This window comes from Geotrypetes seraphini, chromosome 2 (assembly GCF_902459505.1).
Source record: "Geotrypetes seraphini chromosome 2, aGeoSer1.1, whole genome shotgun sequence".
Taxonomy (NCBI): Eukaryota; Metazoa; Chordata; class Amphibia; order Gymnophiona; family Dermophiidae; genus Geotrypetes; species Geotrypetes seraphini.
The window spans coordinates 282,717,709-282,733,866 of NC_047085.1; the positions used below are offsets into that span (position 1 = coordinate 282,717,709).

At 44.5% G+C, this 16,158-nt stretch overlaps 1 protein-coding gene across 6 annotated transcripts in view; it reads left to right on the forward strand.

Annotated features, from left to right (window-relative positions):
- Positions 1-16,158, forward strand: part of LOC117353608 (zinc finger protein 208-like) — a 168,285-nt gene that overhangs the window by 40,328 nt on the left and 111,799 nt on the right. For all 6 annotated transcript variants that reach the window (XM_033929759.1, XM_033929760.1, XM_033929758.1 and 3 more), the window contains one exon: positions 14,699-14,825. In XM_033929759.1, the coding sequence (XP_033785650.1) occupies positions 14,792-14,825 (34 nt within the window). In that variant the 5' untranslated portion in view covers positions 14,699-14,791. The remainder of the gene's footprint in view (positions 1-14,698; positions 14,826-16,158) is intronic.

Consider the following 16,158-nt stretch of genomic DNA (forward strand, 5'->3'; position numbering starts at 1 on the left):
TGTGAATGACATGAAGAAAGACCTAGCGAAGCTTGAAGAATGGTCTGAAATTTGGCAGCTAAAATTTAATGCTAAGAAATGCAAGGTCATGCATTTGGGCTGCAAAAACCCGAAGGAACAGTACAGTTTAGGGGGTGAAGAATTTTTGTGCATGACAGAAGAGCGGGACTTGGGTGTAATTGTATGTAATGATCTTAAAGTGGCCAAACAGGTTGAAAAGGTGACGGTGAAAGCTAAAAGGTTAATAGGGTGCATAGGAAGAAGTTTGTGGCGCAGTGGTTAGAGCCATAGCCTCAGTACCCTGAGGTTGTGGTTTCAAATCCCATCCTGCAAGTCACTTAATCCCGCATTTCCCCAGGTACATTAAGATAGAGTGTGAGCCCACCAGAACAGATAAGAAAAATGCTTGAGTACCTGAATGTAAACCACTTAGGCTATAAGTGGTATATAAATACTTAAATAAATAAATATGGCCAGAAGGAAAAAGGAGGTATTGATGCCCCTGTATAAGATTCTGGTGAGACCTTATTTAGAATATTGTGTACAATTCTTGAAACCGCATCTTCAAAAAGATATAAAAAGGATGGAGTTGGTCCAGAGGAAGGCTACTAAAATGGTGTGTGGTCTTCAATATAAGATGTATAGGGACAGACTTAAAGATTTCAATATATATACTGGAAAGGCAGGAGAGGTGAGATATGATAGAGACATTTAAATATCTACGTGGCGTAAATGCACACGAGTCAAGTGTCTTTCATTTGAAAGGAAGCTCTGGAATGAGAGGACATATGATGAAGTTAAGAGGTGATAGGCTCTGGAGTAATCAAAGGAAATACTTTTTTTTACAGAAAGAGTGGTAGATGCGTGGAACAGTCTCCCAGAAGAACTGATGGAGACAGAGTCTGTATCTGAATTCAAGAAGGTGTGGGATAGGCACGTGGGATCTCTGAGACAGAGAAGGAGATAATGGTTACTGTGGATGGGCAGACTAGATGGGCCATTTGGCCTTTATCTGCCATCATGTTTCTATGTTTCTGCCTACCATGTAGCACAAGGGCACTTAAACATTAGTCACGCCGATATCTGGTTATACTGCGCTTGTATATTGGAATCTAGATGCTTGGAGGGGCATTTTCAATAATAATAATAATAACTTTATTTTTTTATACCGCCATAGTCGAAAGACTTCTAGGAGGTTCACATTGAAAGAAGGCTGGACAATCAGCGAATTTCAGAATGCAAGAGGGGAAAAGTTACATAAAAATTGGGGTTATATAAGAACATAAGAAATGCCTACATCGGATCAGACCTGGGGTCCATCCAGTCCGGCGATCTGCACACGCGGCGGCTCAGCCAGGCGTACCCTGGCGAATACATTAGTCACTCGTATCCCTCAACGTGTCCTGCAAGAAGATGTGCGTACAATTTTCCCTTAAATCCTAGAATGGTGGTTTTCCTCCACCATCTCTTTCGGGAGAGAGCTCCAGGCGTTCACCACTCACTGTGTGAAGCAGAACTTTCTGACATTTGTCCTGGCCGTGTCCCCTCTCAGCTTCAGGCCATGACCTCTGGTCCGAGTCTGGGTCGCATTTGCCAATGTGAATAACGCTGATACTTGCTCACCATCCTTTTCCCCTGCTGGTGAGTGAGCTTGCTCCATTTTGTCGATTCCTTTTAGCAATTTAAAAGTCTCTATCAGATCCCCTCTCAGTCTTCTCTTTTCAAGGGTGAATAATCCCAGTTTTCTGAGGCGATCTTTGTAGCTCAAGTCGCTCACCTCTGCACCCTCTCCAGCAGTGTTATATCCTTCTTCAGGTATGGAGACCAGTGTTGGACACACGGCATTATGACCTCCCTTGATCTACTCGTGATTCCCTTCTTTATCATGCCTAACATCCTGTTTGCTTTCTTTGCCGCCGCTGCACATTGAGCCGACGGCTTCAGGGTCCTATCTATCAGTACCCCCAGGTCTTCCTCTTGTTCGCTCTTCCCCAATGTTATACCTAACAGTTTATACTCATGCTCCTTGTTTTTGCTGCCCAGGTGCATCACTTTGCATTTTTCTACATTAAAACTCATCTGTCAATTTTCTGCCCATCTCTCAAGTTGCTTCAAATCTCTCTGGAGTTCCTCGCTGTCTTTTTGTGATCTGATTGCCCGACATAGCTTTGTGTCATCTGCAAACTTGATAACACTGGTCGTTTCTTCTTCCAGGTCATTTACAAAAATATTGAATAAGATAGGCCCAAGAACCGAGCCCTGAGGCACACCGCTAGTTACTTTCTTCCAGTCTGAGTACTTCCCATTTATGCCCACTCTCTGTCTTCTGTTTTCCAGCCATTTTCCTATCCATCTTTGTATATCCCCTTCTATTCCATGACTTTGTAGTTTTTTGAGGAGTCTCACATGAGGTACTTTGTCAAACGCTTTCTGGAAGTCCAAGTATATTATGTCCACCGGTTCTCCGCTATCGACTTGTTTGTTCACTCCCTCGAAAAACTGAAGTAAGTTTGTCAAGCATGACTTCCCTTTCCTGAAGCCATGCAGACTATCTCTCAGTAGGTCATGGTTATCCAGATGCTGTACTATGCTGTCTTTAATCAAAGCCTCAACCATTTTCCCAGGGACCGATGTGAGACTCACAGGTCTATAGTTTCCAGGTTCTCCCCTTGATCCTTTTTTGAAGATTGGGATGACGTTCGCTATCTTCCAGTCTTCTGGTATCCGTCCGGTTCTAATTGACATGTTAGCGAGGGATTGCAGTAGTTCTCCGATTTCCACCTTTATTTCCTTTAATACTCTCGGGTGAATTCCATCTGGGCCAGGGGATTTGTCACTTTTTAGTTTGTCAGTCTGATAGTATATCTGGTCCAGATCCACCTTCACTGTGGTGAGGCTCTCCTCTATTTCCCCCTTGAAAACTTTCACTGTTTCGGGTATTGATGTGGCATCTTCCTTGGTAAAGACAGAAGCAAAGAAGGAATTTAATCTGTCTGCAATCTGTTTGTCCTCTTTGATGTATCCTTTTCTTCCTTGGTCGTCGAGGGGGCCCACTGTCTCCTTTGCAGGTTTCTTCCCTTTAACATATCTAAAAAAGGGTTTGAAGTTTTTGGCCTCTTGGGCTATCTTTCCTCATAGGCCCTTTTGGCTTCTCTCACCGCCTTGTGGCACTTCTTCTGGTCGTCTTTGTGACTGTTCCAAGCCTCGGTTGTTTTCTCGCGTTTCTATTTTTTAAATGAGTCCTTCTTTTCCCTAACTGCATATGAGAAGTGTTACATGAGGCATTGGAGTTACATGAGAAATTACATCAGGTTTGTGAAGGGAAATATCATAGTGAGAAAAGGTCATTTGTTTAGGTGATGAATTTGTCAAATAGAATGGTTTTAATTGATTTTCAGTATGCGCCGTAGGTCTGTCTGGCTCTATTAATGTAGTTTCCCAGCTAGGATTGCTGTCTGCTTGCTTGGAACATGAAGGTTCTGTCCAGGAAGGATTTGTATTTGCAGCCTGTGATCTTTGGGTATGTAAAGATGTTTCTGTTTCTGTTCTGTTGTTCGTGTGGGGTTGTGTAGTGTTAAGTGTGTTAGCGGGTAGGAAGGTGCTAGTCCCCAGACTTGTTTGAAACAGATACATGCAAATTTGAATAGTATTCGCGCCTCCATTGGCAACCAGTGCAATTTTTTGTAGTAGGGGCCAGTGTTCCCTCTAAGCGGGCGGGTGTTGTGAGCAAACTTTTTTCACCGTGAGCCAAAAATATCGGGCGCCAGCAAGTTATGAGCCAACTCGCCCGATTCTCCTCTCGCCGCCCTGCCATCTGCCGTACGCCTCTTCCGATCGTGCGCTGTGACGAGAAACGTGTGCGCTGCGATGTAATATTTTGTGCGCCAGCGCACGCCAGCGCAGCTTAGCGGGAACACTGGTTCAAATGGTTTTATTTATTTCCCCAAATTAATTTTTGTTATACGCATTGAAAATATTTGATATTGCGTTTAAATCAAAATCTCAATAAACTTGAAACGAGTGCCCGTGAGATTGTGGGAGGGTTAAATACTCAAAACTTAGAAGTTTTTGCTACGCCAGCTTTCTGGTATCTTTACATACAGTGGCGTACCTAGCATATGTAACATCCGGGGCCCATCATTTTTTGGCACCCCCCCCCCATCTGTAAGAAAAACATGATTTTTAGTAACAAACCACACGTCACACATGAGTACCTAGGAAAAGGCAGCATCTTACATATTGCAGTGAGCAGTACATCAATACACCCATTGTAAAACTAAACAAGCCAGACCAGCACAGATCAATCCTACACCGTCAATCCTAACAGAAAACCATGTCTTTCGAACACACAGAACACAGAAAACACCTTCGCCTAGTAAGGAATATGTAATCACAAACTAACCCCTCCCTCTTTTACAAAACTGTAGTGTGGATTTTAGCTACGGAGGTAACAGCTCTGATGCTCATAAAATTCTGAGCATCAGAGCTGCTACCACCAAGGCTGGTGCTAAAAACGCTTCACAGTTTTGTAAAAGGGGGGATAAAATAAAAATACATAGACAAAGGTTAAATTGAACCAGCAAGAAGCTGGACTCTGCATACAATGCTTCACAGAAACAGTGACACATGTCTCCTAAAGCAATAAATAAATAGAAATTTTTTTCTACCTTTGTCTTCTGTGGTTTCTCCTTTCCTCATCTTCTTGTAACTCTCTTCCTTCCATTCACTGTCTGCCGTCTCTCTTCCCCTATATGGCATCTTCTCTCCTTCTATGCCCCTTCCAGAAACTGTATGCCTCCCCCTTCCATCTCTCCTTTCACCCCATTGGTCTGGCATCTCTCTCCTCGCCTTCCCTCTCCCACACCTCTCCTCATAGTCTGGTATCTCCCCTTCCCTGATTCTCTGGCATCTCTCTCCTTTCCTTTTCTTCCATCTTTCGCTCCCCCTCCATGCTCTCACATCTCCCCCTTCCTTTTCCCTTAGACTGGCATACCTTCCTCCTACGCTCCAAGCCCTGGCATCTCCTTTAATTCCCTCCCTCATCTTCCTTCTCCCTCCAGCTGGGTACCGCAACACTCTTCCCTGCAGCTCTGCACTTCCCCACAATTGCCATGCTTCGGTTCCTCTTCTTCCTTCCTTCCTCCCCCCCCCCCCCCGCGGGACCCTGCGGCACCATCAACTCTTACTCCCTCTAATGTCGGCCCTGCAGCTCCAGACTTCCTCGCACCTTCTCCCCTCCCCCTTTGGATCGCTATTATTTTAAATGTTATAGCCGCGGAGCTGTATCCATCAGTGGAGATGTCTAACCTCGGCCTGCCCCGGAACTCTTACTGCAGCAGCCGCCCGTCTAGGCAGGAACAGGAAGTCACTGTTGCAGTAAGAGTTCCGGGGCAGGCCGAGGTTAGACATCTCCACTGATGGATACAGCTCCGCGGCTATAACATTTAAAATAATAGCGATCCAAAGGGGGAGGGGAGAAGGTGCGAGGAAGTCTGGAGCTGCAGGGCCGACATTAGAGGGAGTAAGAGTTGATGGTGCCGCAGGGTCCCGCGGGCGGGGGGGGGGGGAGGAAGGAAGGAAGAAGAGGAACCGAAGCATGGCAATTGTGGGGAAGTGCAATCCCCCCAATGCGTCCCCTTACCTTACCTCCCCTTACCTTTGCGACGCGTGTGTGCGCTGTGAAGAGAAACTTTGCGCTGCGATGTAATATTTTGTGCGCGCGCGCAGACCAACGCACCTTAGCGGGAACACTGGTAGGGGCTAATATGATCTTTTTTCCTCAGTCCGAAGATTAAGCGAACTGCAGTGTTTTGCACTATTCTTAATTTTTGTACGGAGTTTGGACATTTTTAGAAAGATGTCTAGAAATCCAGTAGAGAAAATGTTCATTTTCAAAACTACAAGATGTCTATCTTTTTTCTGTTTGTTTGTTGTTTTTTTTAATGACTACAGTGTTCTCCCGGCTAATTTAGGTGAGCCGCCCGGCTGCCTTCCTCCAATGACACGCTTCCCCTCAGGAGTAACTTTTTTTTCCCCACAACGCAGACTTTCGGGATGAGGAAATCTGCTCGCCTGCCTACCGCAGCACGTCCTACTGCTGCCTAATAGGCGCCCCCAGCTCAGATAGCATGTGAAACACTCACCTACATGCATATACAAATATACACAACCTTAGCACGTCCTCCGCATTACATACATGACACTCAGCTGGAGCAAACGAGATTAGTTTCCAGATTGTGTTAAAAGAAGGTGCTGGCTGCGTGAGCTCTGTGCGATTTGCTCAATAATATTTATGATACGTTTTTGTTTGTTTTTAACCCCCTCTGCAGCCTGGCTGAGGATGGGTAATTTGCTGAGCAGAGTTCATCTTGCCTTCCCTATACCCAACCCTCGTTGCTGCGCGCGCCTCACCAGCCGATTTCTGACTAGATAGACTAAGCAGAAAGGAATCCCCCAGCACACTTAAAAACCTGCGGACATTCCATCACCAACCATCCGCCTCTTTCCCTACCTCATCATAAGAACATAAGAACATAAGCAATGCCTCTGCTGGGTCAGACCTGAGGTCCATCTTGCCCCGCAGTCCGCTTACGTGGCGGCCCAACAGGTCCAGGACCTGAGCAGTAATCCTCTATTTATACCCTTCTATTCCCTTTTCCAGCAGAAAAATGTCCAATCCTCTCTTAAATCCCAGTACTGTATTCTGCCCTATAACGTCCTCTGGAAGCGCATTCCAAGTGTCCACCACACGTTGGGTAAAGAAGAACTTCCTGGCATTTGTATTGAATCTGTCCCCTTTCAACTTTTCCGAATGGCCTCTTGTTCTTTTATTTTTTGAAAGTTTGAAGAATCTGTCCCTCTCTACTCTCTCTATGCTCCTCATGATCTTATAAGTCTCTATCATATCCCCTCTAAGTCTCCTCTTCTCCAGGGAAAAGAGACCAGTTTCTCCAATCTCTCAGCGTATGAAAGGTTTTCCATCCCTTTTATCAGACGTGTCGCTCTTCTCTGAACTCTCTCGATTAACGCCATATCCTTCTTAAGGTATGGCGACCAAAACTGGACACAGTATTCCAGGTGTGGGCGCACCATCGCCCGATACAGCGGCAGGATAACTTCTTTCGTCCTGGCTGTAATACCCTTCTTGATTATACCTAGCATTCTATTCGCTCTCTTAGCGGCCGCTGCGCACTGTGCAGTCGGCTTCATTGACCTGTCCACCATTACCCCCAAGTCATTCTCTTGGGTACTCTCATTCAATGACATCCCTCCCATCGTATAGTTGTACCTCGGGTTTCTGCTACCCACATGCAATACTTTACATTTCTCAACGTTGAACTTCATTTGCCATTTTGTCGCCCATTCTCCTAGTTTGTTCAAGTCCCTTTGCAATTCCTCAGTCCTCTTTAGTCCGAGCTTCCCTAAATAGTTTGGTGTCATCTGCAAATTTTATTATCTCACACTTCGTCCCTGTTTCTAGATCATTTATGAATATATTAAATAACAGCGGCACGAGCACCGAGCCCTGCGGAACACCACTCGTGACCCTCCTCCAGTCAGAGTAGTGTCCCTTCAACCCTACCCTTTGTTTCCTACCTGCCAACCAGTTTCTGATCCATCTATGTACGTCTCCGTCCACCCCATGGTTCTTCAGTTTCCGGAGTAATCGTTCATGGGGCACCTTGTCAAAGGCTTTTTGGAAATCAAGGTATATGATGTCTATGGGGTCACCTCTGTCCATCTGTTTGTTAATTCCTTCGAAGAAGTGTAGTAAGTTGGTTAGGCACGATCTCCCCCTGCAGAAACCATGTTGGCTGGTTATAAGAAGTTTGTTTCTTTCCAAGTGATCATCGATGCTTTCTTTTATCAGTGCTTCCGCCATTTTTCCGGGAACCGAGGTCAGACTCACTGGTCTGTAGTTTCCCGGGTCACCTCTTGATCCCTTTTTAAAGATGGGGGTGATGTTGGCCGTCTTCCAATCCTCCGGGATCACGCCTGTTTTCAGGGATAGATTACATATTTGCTGCAGTAGTTCTGCTATCTCCTCCTTTAGTTCCTTCAGAACCCTTGGATGGATTCCGTCCGGACCTGGAGATTTGTCTATTTTTAGTTTATCTATCTGCCTGTGCACATCTTCAAGGCTCACTTCCATGAATGTTAATTTTTCTGCTTGATTTCCATTGAAGAATTGCTCAGGTTCCGGTATGTTGGTTGTGTCTTCGTTTGTAAATACAGAAGAAAAGAACATGTTCAGTCTTTCCGCGACTTCTTTCTCCTCCTTCACTACTCCCTTCCTGACTCCATCATTCAGCGGTCCCACCTCCTCCCTAGCTGGCTGTTTCCCTTTAACATATCTGAAGAACGGTTTGAAATTACGAGTCTCCCTGGCTAACTTCTCTTCATACTCTCTTTTAGCTTTTCGAACCACACGGTGACATTCTTTTTGATACTTCCTGTGCTCTATCCAGTTTCCTTCAGTTTTGTCCTTTTTCCATCTCCTGAATGAATTTTTCTTATTACTTATCGCTTCCTTCACTATTTTAGTCATCCATATCGGGTCCTTTATTCGACTCTTTTTGCTTCCCTTTCTGAATCTGGGGATGTAAAGATTTTGCGCCTCGCTCACCATGTCCTTGAAAAAAGACCAGGCCTGTTCTACCATCCTCCATTTCTTGGAAGTGTTCCTAAGTTTATTCCTTACCATTTTCCTCATTGCTTCATAGTCAAGCAAAGACAGAAAGAAAGCTATATGTCCTGTCCCCCCCTTCAACCCCCCCACAAGCAAGCTCGCGGCTTGCTGCTACTGCTTCTTTGCCTGCCTGAACCTCCAGGGACCTAACAAAGCTTCCGAGAGAAGGGCACGCCATTGTTGGCGTGCAAATGACTGACGCAGTTTTGACGTTCCACCCTGAGTGAAACAGGAAGGAAACTTAAAAGCCACGGCTCTCTTCTTGAGATAGATGTACAAACCATATGGCCTGAAGAATGTCTACATACACTTGTAAATAAAATGTCAAAAAGCGTGGGGGTTTTTTTTTTTTTTAGCAATTTCTTCAAAATAAAAATGGAAATTCTAAGAAACAGTTCCCTTTGGCGCCGCAGATTCTATTCTAAACTAGTAAAATTGTTTGGCCTTTTAGAGTAGAGAAAGAAGCATCTGGTTCGCTTGATGAAAAGAGACCTCAAGATGCTGCCTGCAATCACCTCTTCTTGCCCTCCCCTTTCCTCCTTCCCTGCACCTCTGCTTTGATGGAACCCGGCAACCGCCTTCCCCCTTCTTTGCCACAGCACCAGCAGCTGCTGTAGGCACCCTTCAATGCTGATGGAGGGTGAGGGTTCTCTCCAGGAGTAATTAACATTTTGAAAAAAAAGTTCCATGCCGCATTTTCTCTTGTTACATCTCCTTCTCTCAGGTCATCTCTACCCACACTCCCTTTGTAACAGAACCAAGGACCCTGCTTCGAGGTCTGTACAGCTGACTTGCCTATGTGGTATGACGCCAGCGCTGCCCAATTCGCTGAAGGCCTGCATGTTTCCCCTAGTCTCACCTTTAAAAGGTAATTATGGCAGCCTGCAGAGGATCGCTGGTGCTGTAGTGAACCTAGCAGGCTGCCGGTGGTCTCCGCAGCACGTTCCCTCTGCCGTGGACCCTGCCCCCTTATGTCAGAGGAGGGGCAGGACCACGGCAGAGGGAACGTGCTGCAGAGGCCGCAGACAGCCCGTTAGGTTCACTACAACACCAGCAATCCTCTGCAGGCTGCCGTAATTACCTTTAAAGGTTGATCCTTAACAAGCGGCTGTCACAATGCAGAAGATGACCTCTCGCTGGGTGCGGGAAGCAGCGGAGGTAAGGCCCTTCCCGTTGCAAGGGCCCCAATGGGATGGGGATTGCCATAGAGACACTGGATCTGGACACTGTGGGGGGAGAGACAGAAAAGGACCTTGAGGAGGGGCAGGAAAGCAGACTTTAACCAAAAGACAAAGCAATGCTGGAATAGAGGGGGGTAGAGAGAGGAAACACCCTGAACTGAGGAGAGAGTGATGCCAGGCCCTGGGGAGGGGGAAGACAAAGAATGTGAGAAAGACAGAAAGACCTGGAACAAAGGTGGCAGGACTTGAAATGTTAACAGAAGGAAGAGAGAGAGAGAAATCTGAAGCAAAGGGGAGGTGGCAGATGTTGGACTTCAGGGTGTATAGAGGGAAGAGAGAGAAAGAGACTGCAGAGAGGTAGAAAGATTCTGGACCAGGGAGGGAGGAAGGAAGGAGAGAGAGAGGCAGAAAAAGACCTGGAAGAAAGGAGGACAAATGCTAGATATGGGGAGGGGGGTTGTAAGCAGAAGACAGAGAGAGAGAGCCTGGACCAAAGGGGAAAGACAGGAGGCAGATGCTGGACTATGGGAGGTGCAGACAAAAAAGACAGAGGGGGATAGACCCTGAGGAAGAAAGGGGTGGGGGGGGGGTTGTAAGCAGAAGAGAGAGAGAGAGAGAGAGACCTGGACCAAATAGGAAAGACAGGAAGTAGATACTGGACTATAGGAGGCGCAGACAGAAGAGACAGAGGGGGAGAGACCCTGAAGAAGAACAGAGAGATGCAAGATCAAAACAGAGGAGGGAGAGAGAGAGAGACATGTTGCCAATAGGGGTGGAGGAGAGAGGAAGAAAAGTTGGACTCATGGAGGGTCAGAGAGAGAGATGGTTGGGGAAGGGAATGAGGTCCAGACGAGAGGAACCGTGCAGGAGGCAGAAAGAAAAAAAATGTTGGATGTACAGTCAGAAGGAAGTCCAACCAGAGACTAATTAAATCACCAGACAACAAAGGTAGGAAAAATGATTTTATTTTCAATTTAGTGATCAAAATATATCAGTGTTGAGAATTTATAATCTGCTGTTTTTATTTTGCACTATATTTGTGTATTTTTCTTTAGTTGTTACTGAGGTGACATTGCATATTTTAAAGTAATCTGCCTTGACCTCTTTGAAAAATAAAACAAATATACTGTATATACTCGAATATAAGTCGATCCAAATATAAGCCGAGACCCCCATTTTTTCCCCTAAAAAGGAGGAAAAATGGTTGACTCGAATATATGTCGGGGGCTTAATATTCAAGTGTCAAGCCTTGCCAGGACCTGCACCCAGTGTCCCCTCCATCACACCCTCCCCTGCAAGGTTCTGCATTCAGCCCCCCTCCCTGCCAGACCCCTTCCCTCCCTGCCCTGCACTCAGTCCCATTCCTTACCAGGCTATGAACCAAGACCCCCCTCCCTGCCAGGCTCTGAACTCTGTCCCACCTTCCTTCCCTGTACCCTCTGCCCCCTAAAAAGAGCCAACCTCATCACAATGGCTTGATTGTCCCGTACTGCCCTCTAACCCAGCCAGCAGGCTAACCATTCACCTTAACGTAAACCACCCTAGTGGTAGGCTGGGACAGGAGGGATCCCTCCCATCTCCTGCCCCAGCCAACACTAGCAATTACCGCCCTCCTTCCTTCCCTTCCTCGCGTACCTGTGTGTACCCTGGTGGTGTAGCGTGTATCCCGCCCTGAAATCTGGTGGTCCAGCGTATATCCTGCCCTGAAATTCTAAAGAAGATTGTCAAGGTAAGCAGCTAGCGGCGCACCCAGGCCGGCACGCAGCCGCTCTTTGATAGGCTGCTGCGAGAACTGTGAATCCTGCAAGAACTTGCGGCAGCCTATCAAGGAGCGGTGCAGGGCCGGTTGGCAGCACAAAAAGCTCGCTGCTGCGTGCCAGCCTGGGTACGCTGCTGGCTGCTTACTTTGACAATCTTCTTGAGGATTTCAGCGCGTGATATACGCTGGACCACCAGGGAACACACAGGTATGCGAGGGAGGGTGGTAATTGTTAGTGTTGGCCAGGGCAGGAGACAGAGGGATCCCTCCTGTCCCAGTCTAAGGCAGGCCTGCAAGAAGTCCGGGAGGGTTTTGGGTGGTCACTGGGGGATGACCCGAATATAAACCGGGACCCCCATTTTTGGGCCAATTTTTTGGCCCAAAAATCCTGGTTTATATTAGAGTATATATGGTAAATGGTAATTAACATTTTCTCTGCATACAGTGTGCTTTGTGGGGGGTTTTTAATTTTGTGGTTACCATTATGAATAAGATATTGTATGTACATGAAAAATGAATGGAAATTGCATTACAGTTAGTACTGTTATAATGAGGGTGGGGTCAGGGGCAGAGCTTGGGCTGGTATTTGTTAGACTTAGGGGTTACTTGGCTTGAACAAGTTGAGAAACATTGGTCTGGGTGACTATGGAGTTCACTCAGTAAGGGCCCCTTTAACAAAACCACAGTAGTGATTCTCCCCTAGCAAATGCTCCAAAGTCCATTCAATTCCAATGGGCTTCAGTGCATTTGCTGTGGCAGAATTGCTATCGCAGCTTTGTATAAGGAGCCCTAAGGCAGGAACTACAGTCTCTGTGCTATGTCTTAAATAAAAACCAGATTGCCGTGGATGCAAAGCATTAACTGATTCAACATGAGTTTGAAGTTGGTTGAATACCACTCTCTCAAGTATGGTAGTTTTGAAAGAAACGGAAGGTTTGATACTGGTCATTAGTTATTCGGAATAAATGGATCTGATTACTTTTTTTCAAGGGTGGCTTAAATGCTACTGGAACACTGTCTTAAGTCTCAGACTTTAAAAAAGGAAGTTGTATTGAGCATTGGAAAATAATTAATAATAATTAACTAATAAAAATAACGCACGTTTAATTTTCCTCACCACCAAATTTCCCCCATCCCACCTGGCTATTTTTTCATGTCACCCGGCTGCAAAAAATTTCTAGGGAGAACACTGACTTTTATGTAGATGTTTTGGCCCTTAGTATGTTTATCTTTTTTGGCTATTCTCGAATATAAAGATGTCTACATGAAAAACCACAAAAGCAAGCTTTTCAGACGTTCAAGCAGCCAGCATTCTTAGCAAACTGTTCACAGACTGCTGAGCACAGCAGTGGGGCACTCTAGGATGTACTGTAGTAAATGTCACACAAAACGTCCAAGGTATATATGTCACTATAACCTGCTTATATTGTATGGTGAGACCTCCAAAACCCACCCAAATTTTTCAGGTTAGTCTTACTGTGGAGTTTTTGATGATACTTAGTTTCTGGAAATGCCTGCGTTGTCCTGCTAGATATGACATATTGCAGTAGTCTAGGATTCTTAACACTAGCGATTGAACTAGTAATCGGAAAGGTGCAAGTTCAAAGAATTTTCTTATGAATCTTAGTTTCCAAATCATGCAGAAGCCTTTGCATATGACTTGGTCCACTTGAGTTGTCATAGGAAGCTGTCTATCAAGGTGAACTCCCAGGATTCCAAGTTTATTTACAATTTGATATACCGACCATGAAAGAAATATCTGGACAGTTTACAATTCCTAAAATTAGAGATTAAAAAAAAAAATGCAATAATAAAAATAAAAGTAAGGGAACATAAAACCAGACAAAGATATGGACAAAGTAGGTACAATAGGCACTGGGGGAGGGGAAGATTCAAAATTACATCGAAGTCAAAATAAAAATAAAAGGGAGGTGAGAAGGGGAAGGGAGAGAATGAAAAGGTTGTTTTGAACAATTAAAAATTGGAAGAAAAAAAAGATCTTATCCAGAATTTTGGTATGCATCTTGAAATAAAAAAAGTTTTTAGTTTGGTTTTGAATTTGTCGAGGGGGTGATGGGAAAGGTATTTCATCTGAGTTAGGGCATCCAAGGTTCAGTTGGTAGAGGTGGCTAGAAAGAATTCAATGCAAAGTGTTTAGTTTTAACTTGAAGTGTGACATCCATCCTTCTTATAGTTACATATTCAAAGTGGAGAGTAGTGGTAGTGGTTAACTGACTTGCCCAGGGTCACAGGGAACAATTCAGAGATTTGATCCCACAACCTCTGAGCATAGAGGCAGTGGCTCTACCACTAGGCCAGGTAGTTTGATAAGGCCAGTATAAGAGTAGACTGAATTGGTGCCCTTAGAATGCCTCTCTGCTCTGCTATTGAGATGTATATGAGCCATTTGAATCTGTGAGACAGGCTGGAAAGTGCTGGTTTTTTTTACATAGTTGAATGGTGGGAGGAGGTTGGTGACCACTGGAGGAGTGAGGGGGGGGGCGGTCATGCCATAATCCCTCCAGTTGGTCATCTAGTCAGTTTGGGTACTTTTTTTGATCCTTAAAATGTCTAAATGCTGCCCTGGATATTTTGTTAAAAGTTTGATTATCCCTAAGCCCACCCAAAACACACCTCTAACACACCCCTTAAGATTTGGATGCACTGGAGAAAAAGTGAATAAAAAGACATCTAGAAAGTCTGTTTTGACTAGTAAGACATCCAAATGCTGGTTTATGCTGTCTTTTGGACACCTTTCTTTTTTGAAAATAAGCTCTATAGTTTCTGTTATAGAGTAGACCTCTACTATGCAGGAAGGGAGGGGAGGGGGGGTGGCAAAACAGGCATGCCCATACTGGCCTACCCTTGATCTTGAGTATGTTAGAACAAGCTTACTCTGTCATGGTTCCGAGGTAGAAAAATTAAATGAAAAGCAAGTCTGTAATAGCAATACGTTTGCAATAATTCACCATAAAACGAGAATAAATCCCTTCTCTGCTGAGTCCCATTGCTTGGTTGTTTTCTGATGATGAGATAGAAGGTGATACATATTTTTTATTTGTATTTCAGGTGCCAGTGACGTTTGAGGACATAGCCATCTATTTCTCTCAGGAAGAATGGGAGTATTTAGATGAAGGGCAGAAGGCACTTTATAGGGAAGTGATGAAGGAGAATTATGAGACCCTACTCTTACTGGGTAAGGGAACAGGATGCTTGTGTGAGGGTGGGGGGAAGAGATTATGTGGGGCATGAGTATGACTACTCAGGCTGAGAGCCTCCAGGAAATGTACAGGAGGAAGTCTGTCTTATTTTTTTATTTTATTTTATTTATAGTTTTCAATTTACAATTCAAGTATCACTTGTACAGAAAAATAAAGATAAGCCAATAAAGCACTAATATAAACATTCTACATCCCAAACTTATTACAAAGAAAATCATTATAGCTTAACTTCAACTCTAGTCCACAATAAGGTTCCAAGGCATACATAGCGGAAAATTAAGGTAATATTAACAAACTAAATTGTTATATAAAAGAAAATAGGCCCTTTAGGCTGAGACAGGTTTAACAATAATCAATTATCCTCTTATTTCTCCTTAAACCTGAGGTGCTGTAGACAAGAATGTTGTCAGCTGGCTTGGATCAAAGAAAACATATTTTTTCATATGATATTGTATCACACATTTACAAGGGTGTTGAAGATAAAAAGTCGCCCCCAAAGCTATAACCCCTGGTTTTAAAAGAAGAAATTCACGTCTCCTTCTTTGTGTATCTCGAGCCAGATCTGGAAAAATCAATATTTTAAGTCCCATAAATTTCTTAAGTCTATTTTTGAAGAAAAGCCTGAGCAACCAGTTTTTATCTGGTGCTAAGGCTACTGTAATCAAAAGTGTCGCTGGCATAACCATTTCTATATCAGAACGCTCCAATATTGCAGTGACATCTAACGGTTGCTGGTCCTTTTCTTGTAATCGCTGCTGTTCCTCTCTTTTGATGGGTAGGTAATAAGCCTGCGTGAGAGGTGGCAACATATCTTCGGAAATTTCCAATATTTCCATCATATAACGTTTCACTATATCTCTTGGTGATATTGTTGCGACCCTCGGAAAGTTAATTAATCTGAGATTATTGTTTCTAGAAGAATTTTCTAAAGATTCCAGCTTCCTTCTCAGATTGGTGTTATCTTTAATTAGTGCTTCTCTAATCTGTTTAGAAACTTTTAACTCCTGGTGGATATTTTCTAGGGAACTTTTAGATTCATCAAATTCAGCTTTTAAATTTCCCATCTTGAACTTTAAGTCTTTCTTCCAACTGACTCAGTTGGGGTTTCACAGATTTTGCCAAATCTGCCACCAGATCCCAAAGGGAGTCCAGGGTTACCTCTCTGGGTTTTTCAATATGAAAAGCATTAATAAAATGAGAAGTCTCACCAGTTGATGTTCCCTCTGGTTCCAAATTACCCCTTCAGTTGTTAGACTCTCAGTCTCTTCCAAACATTCCTGAAAACGAGAGTTAGTCTCCATTCTCCCC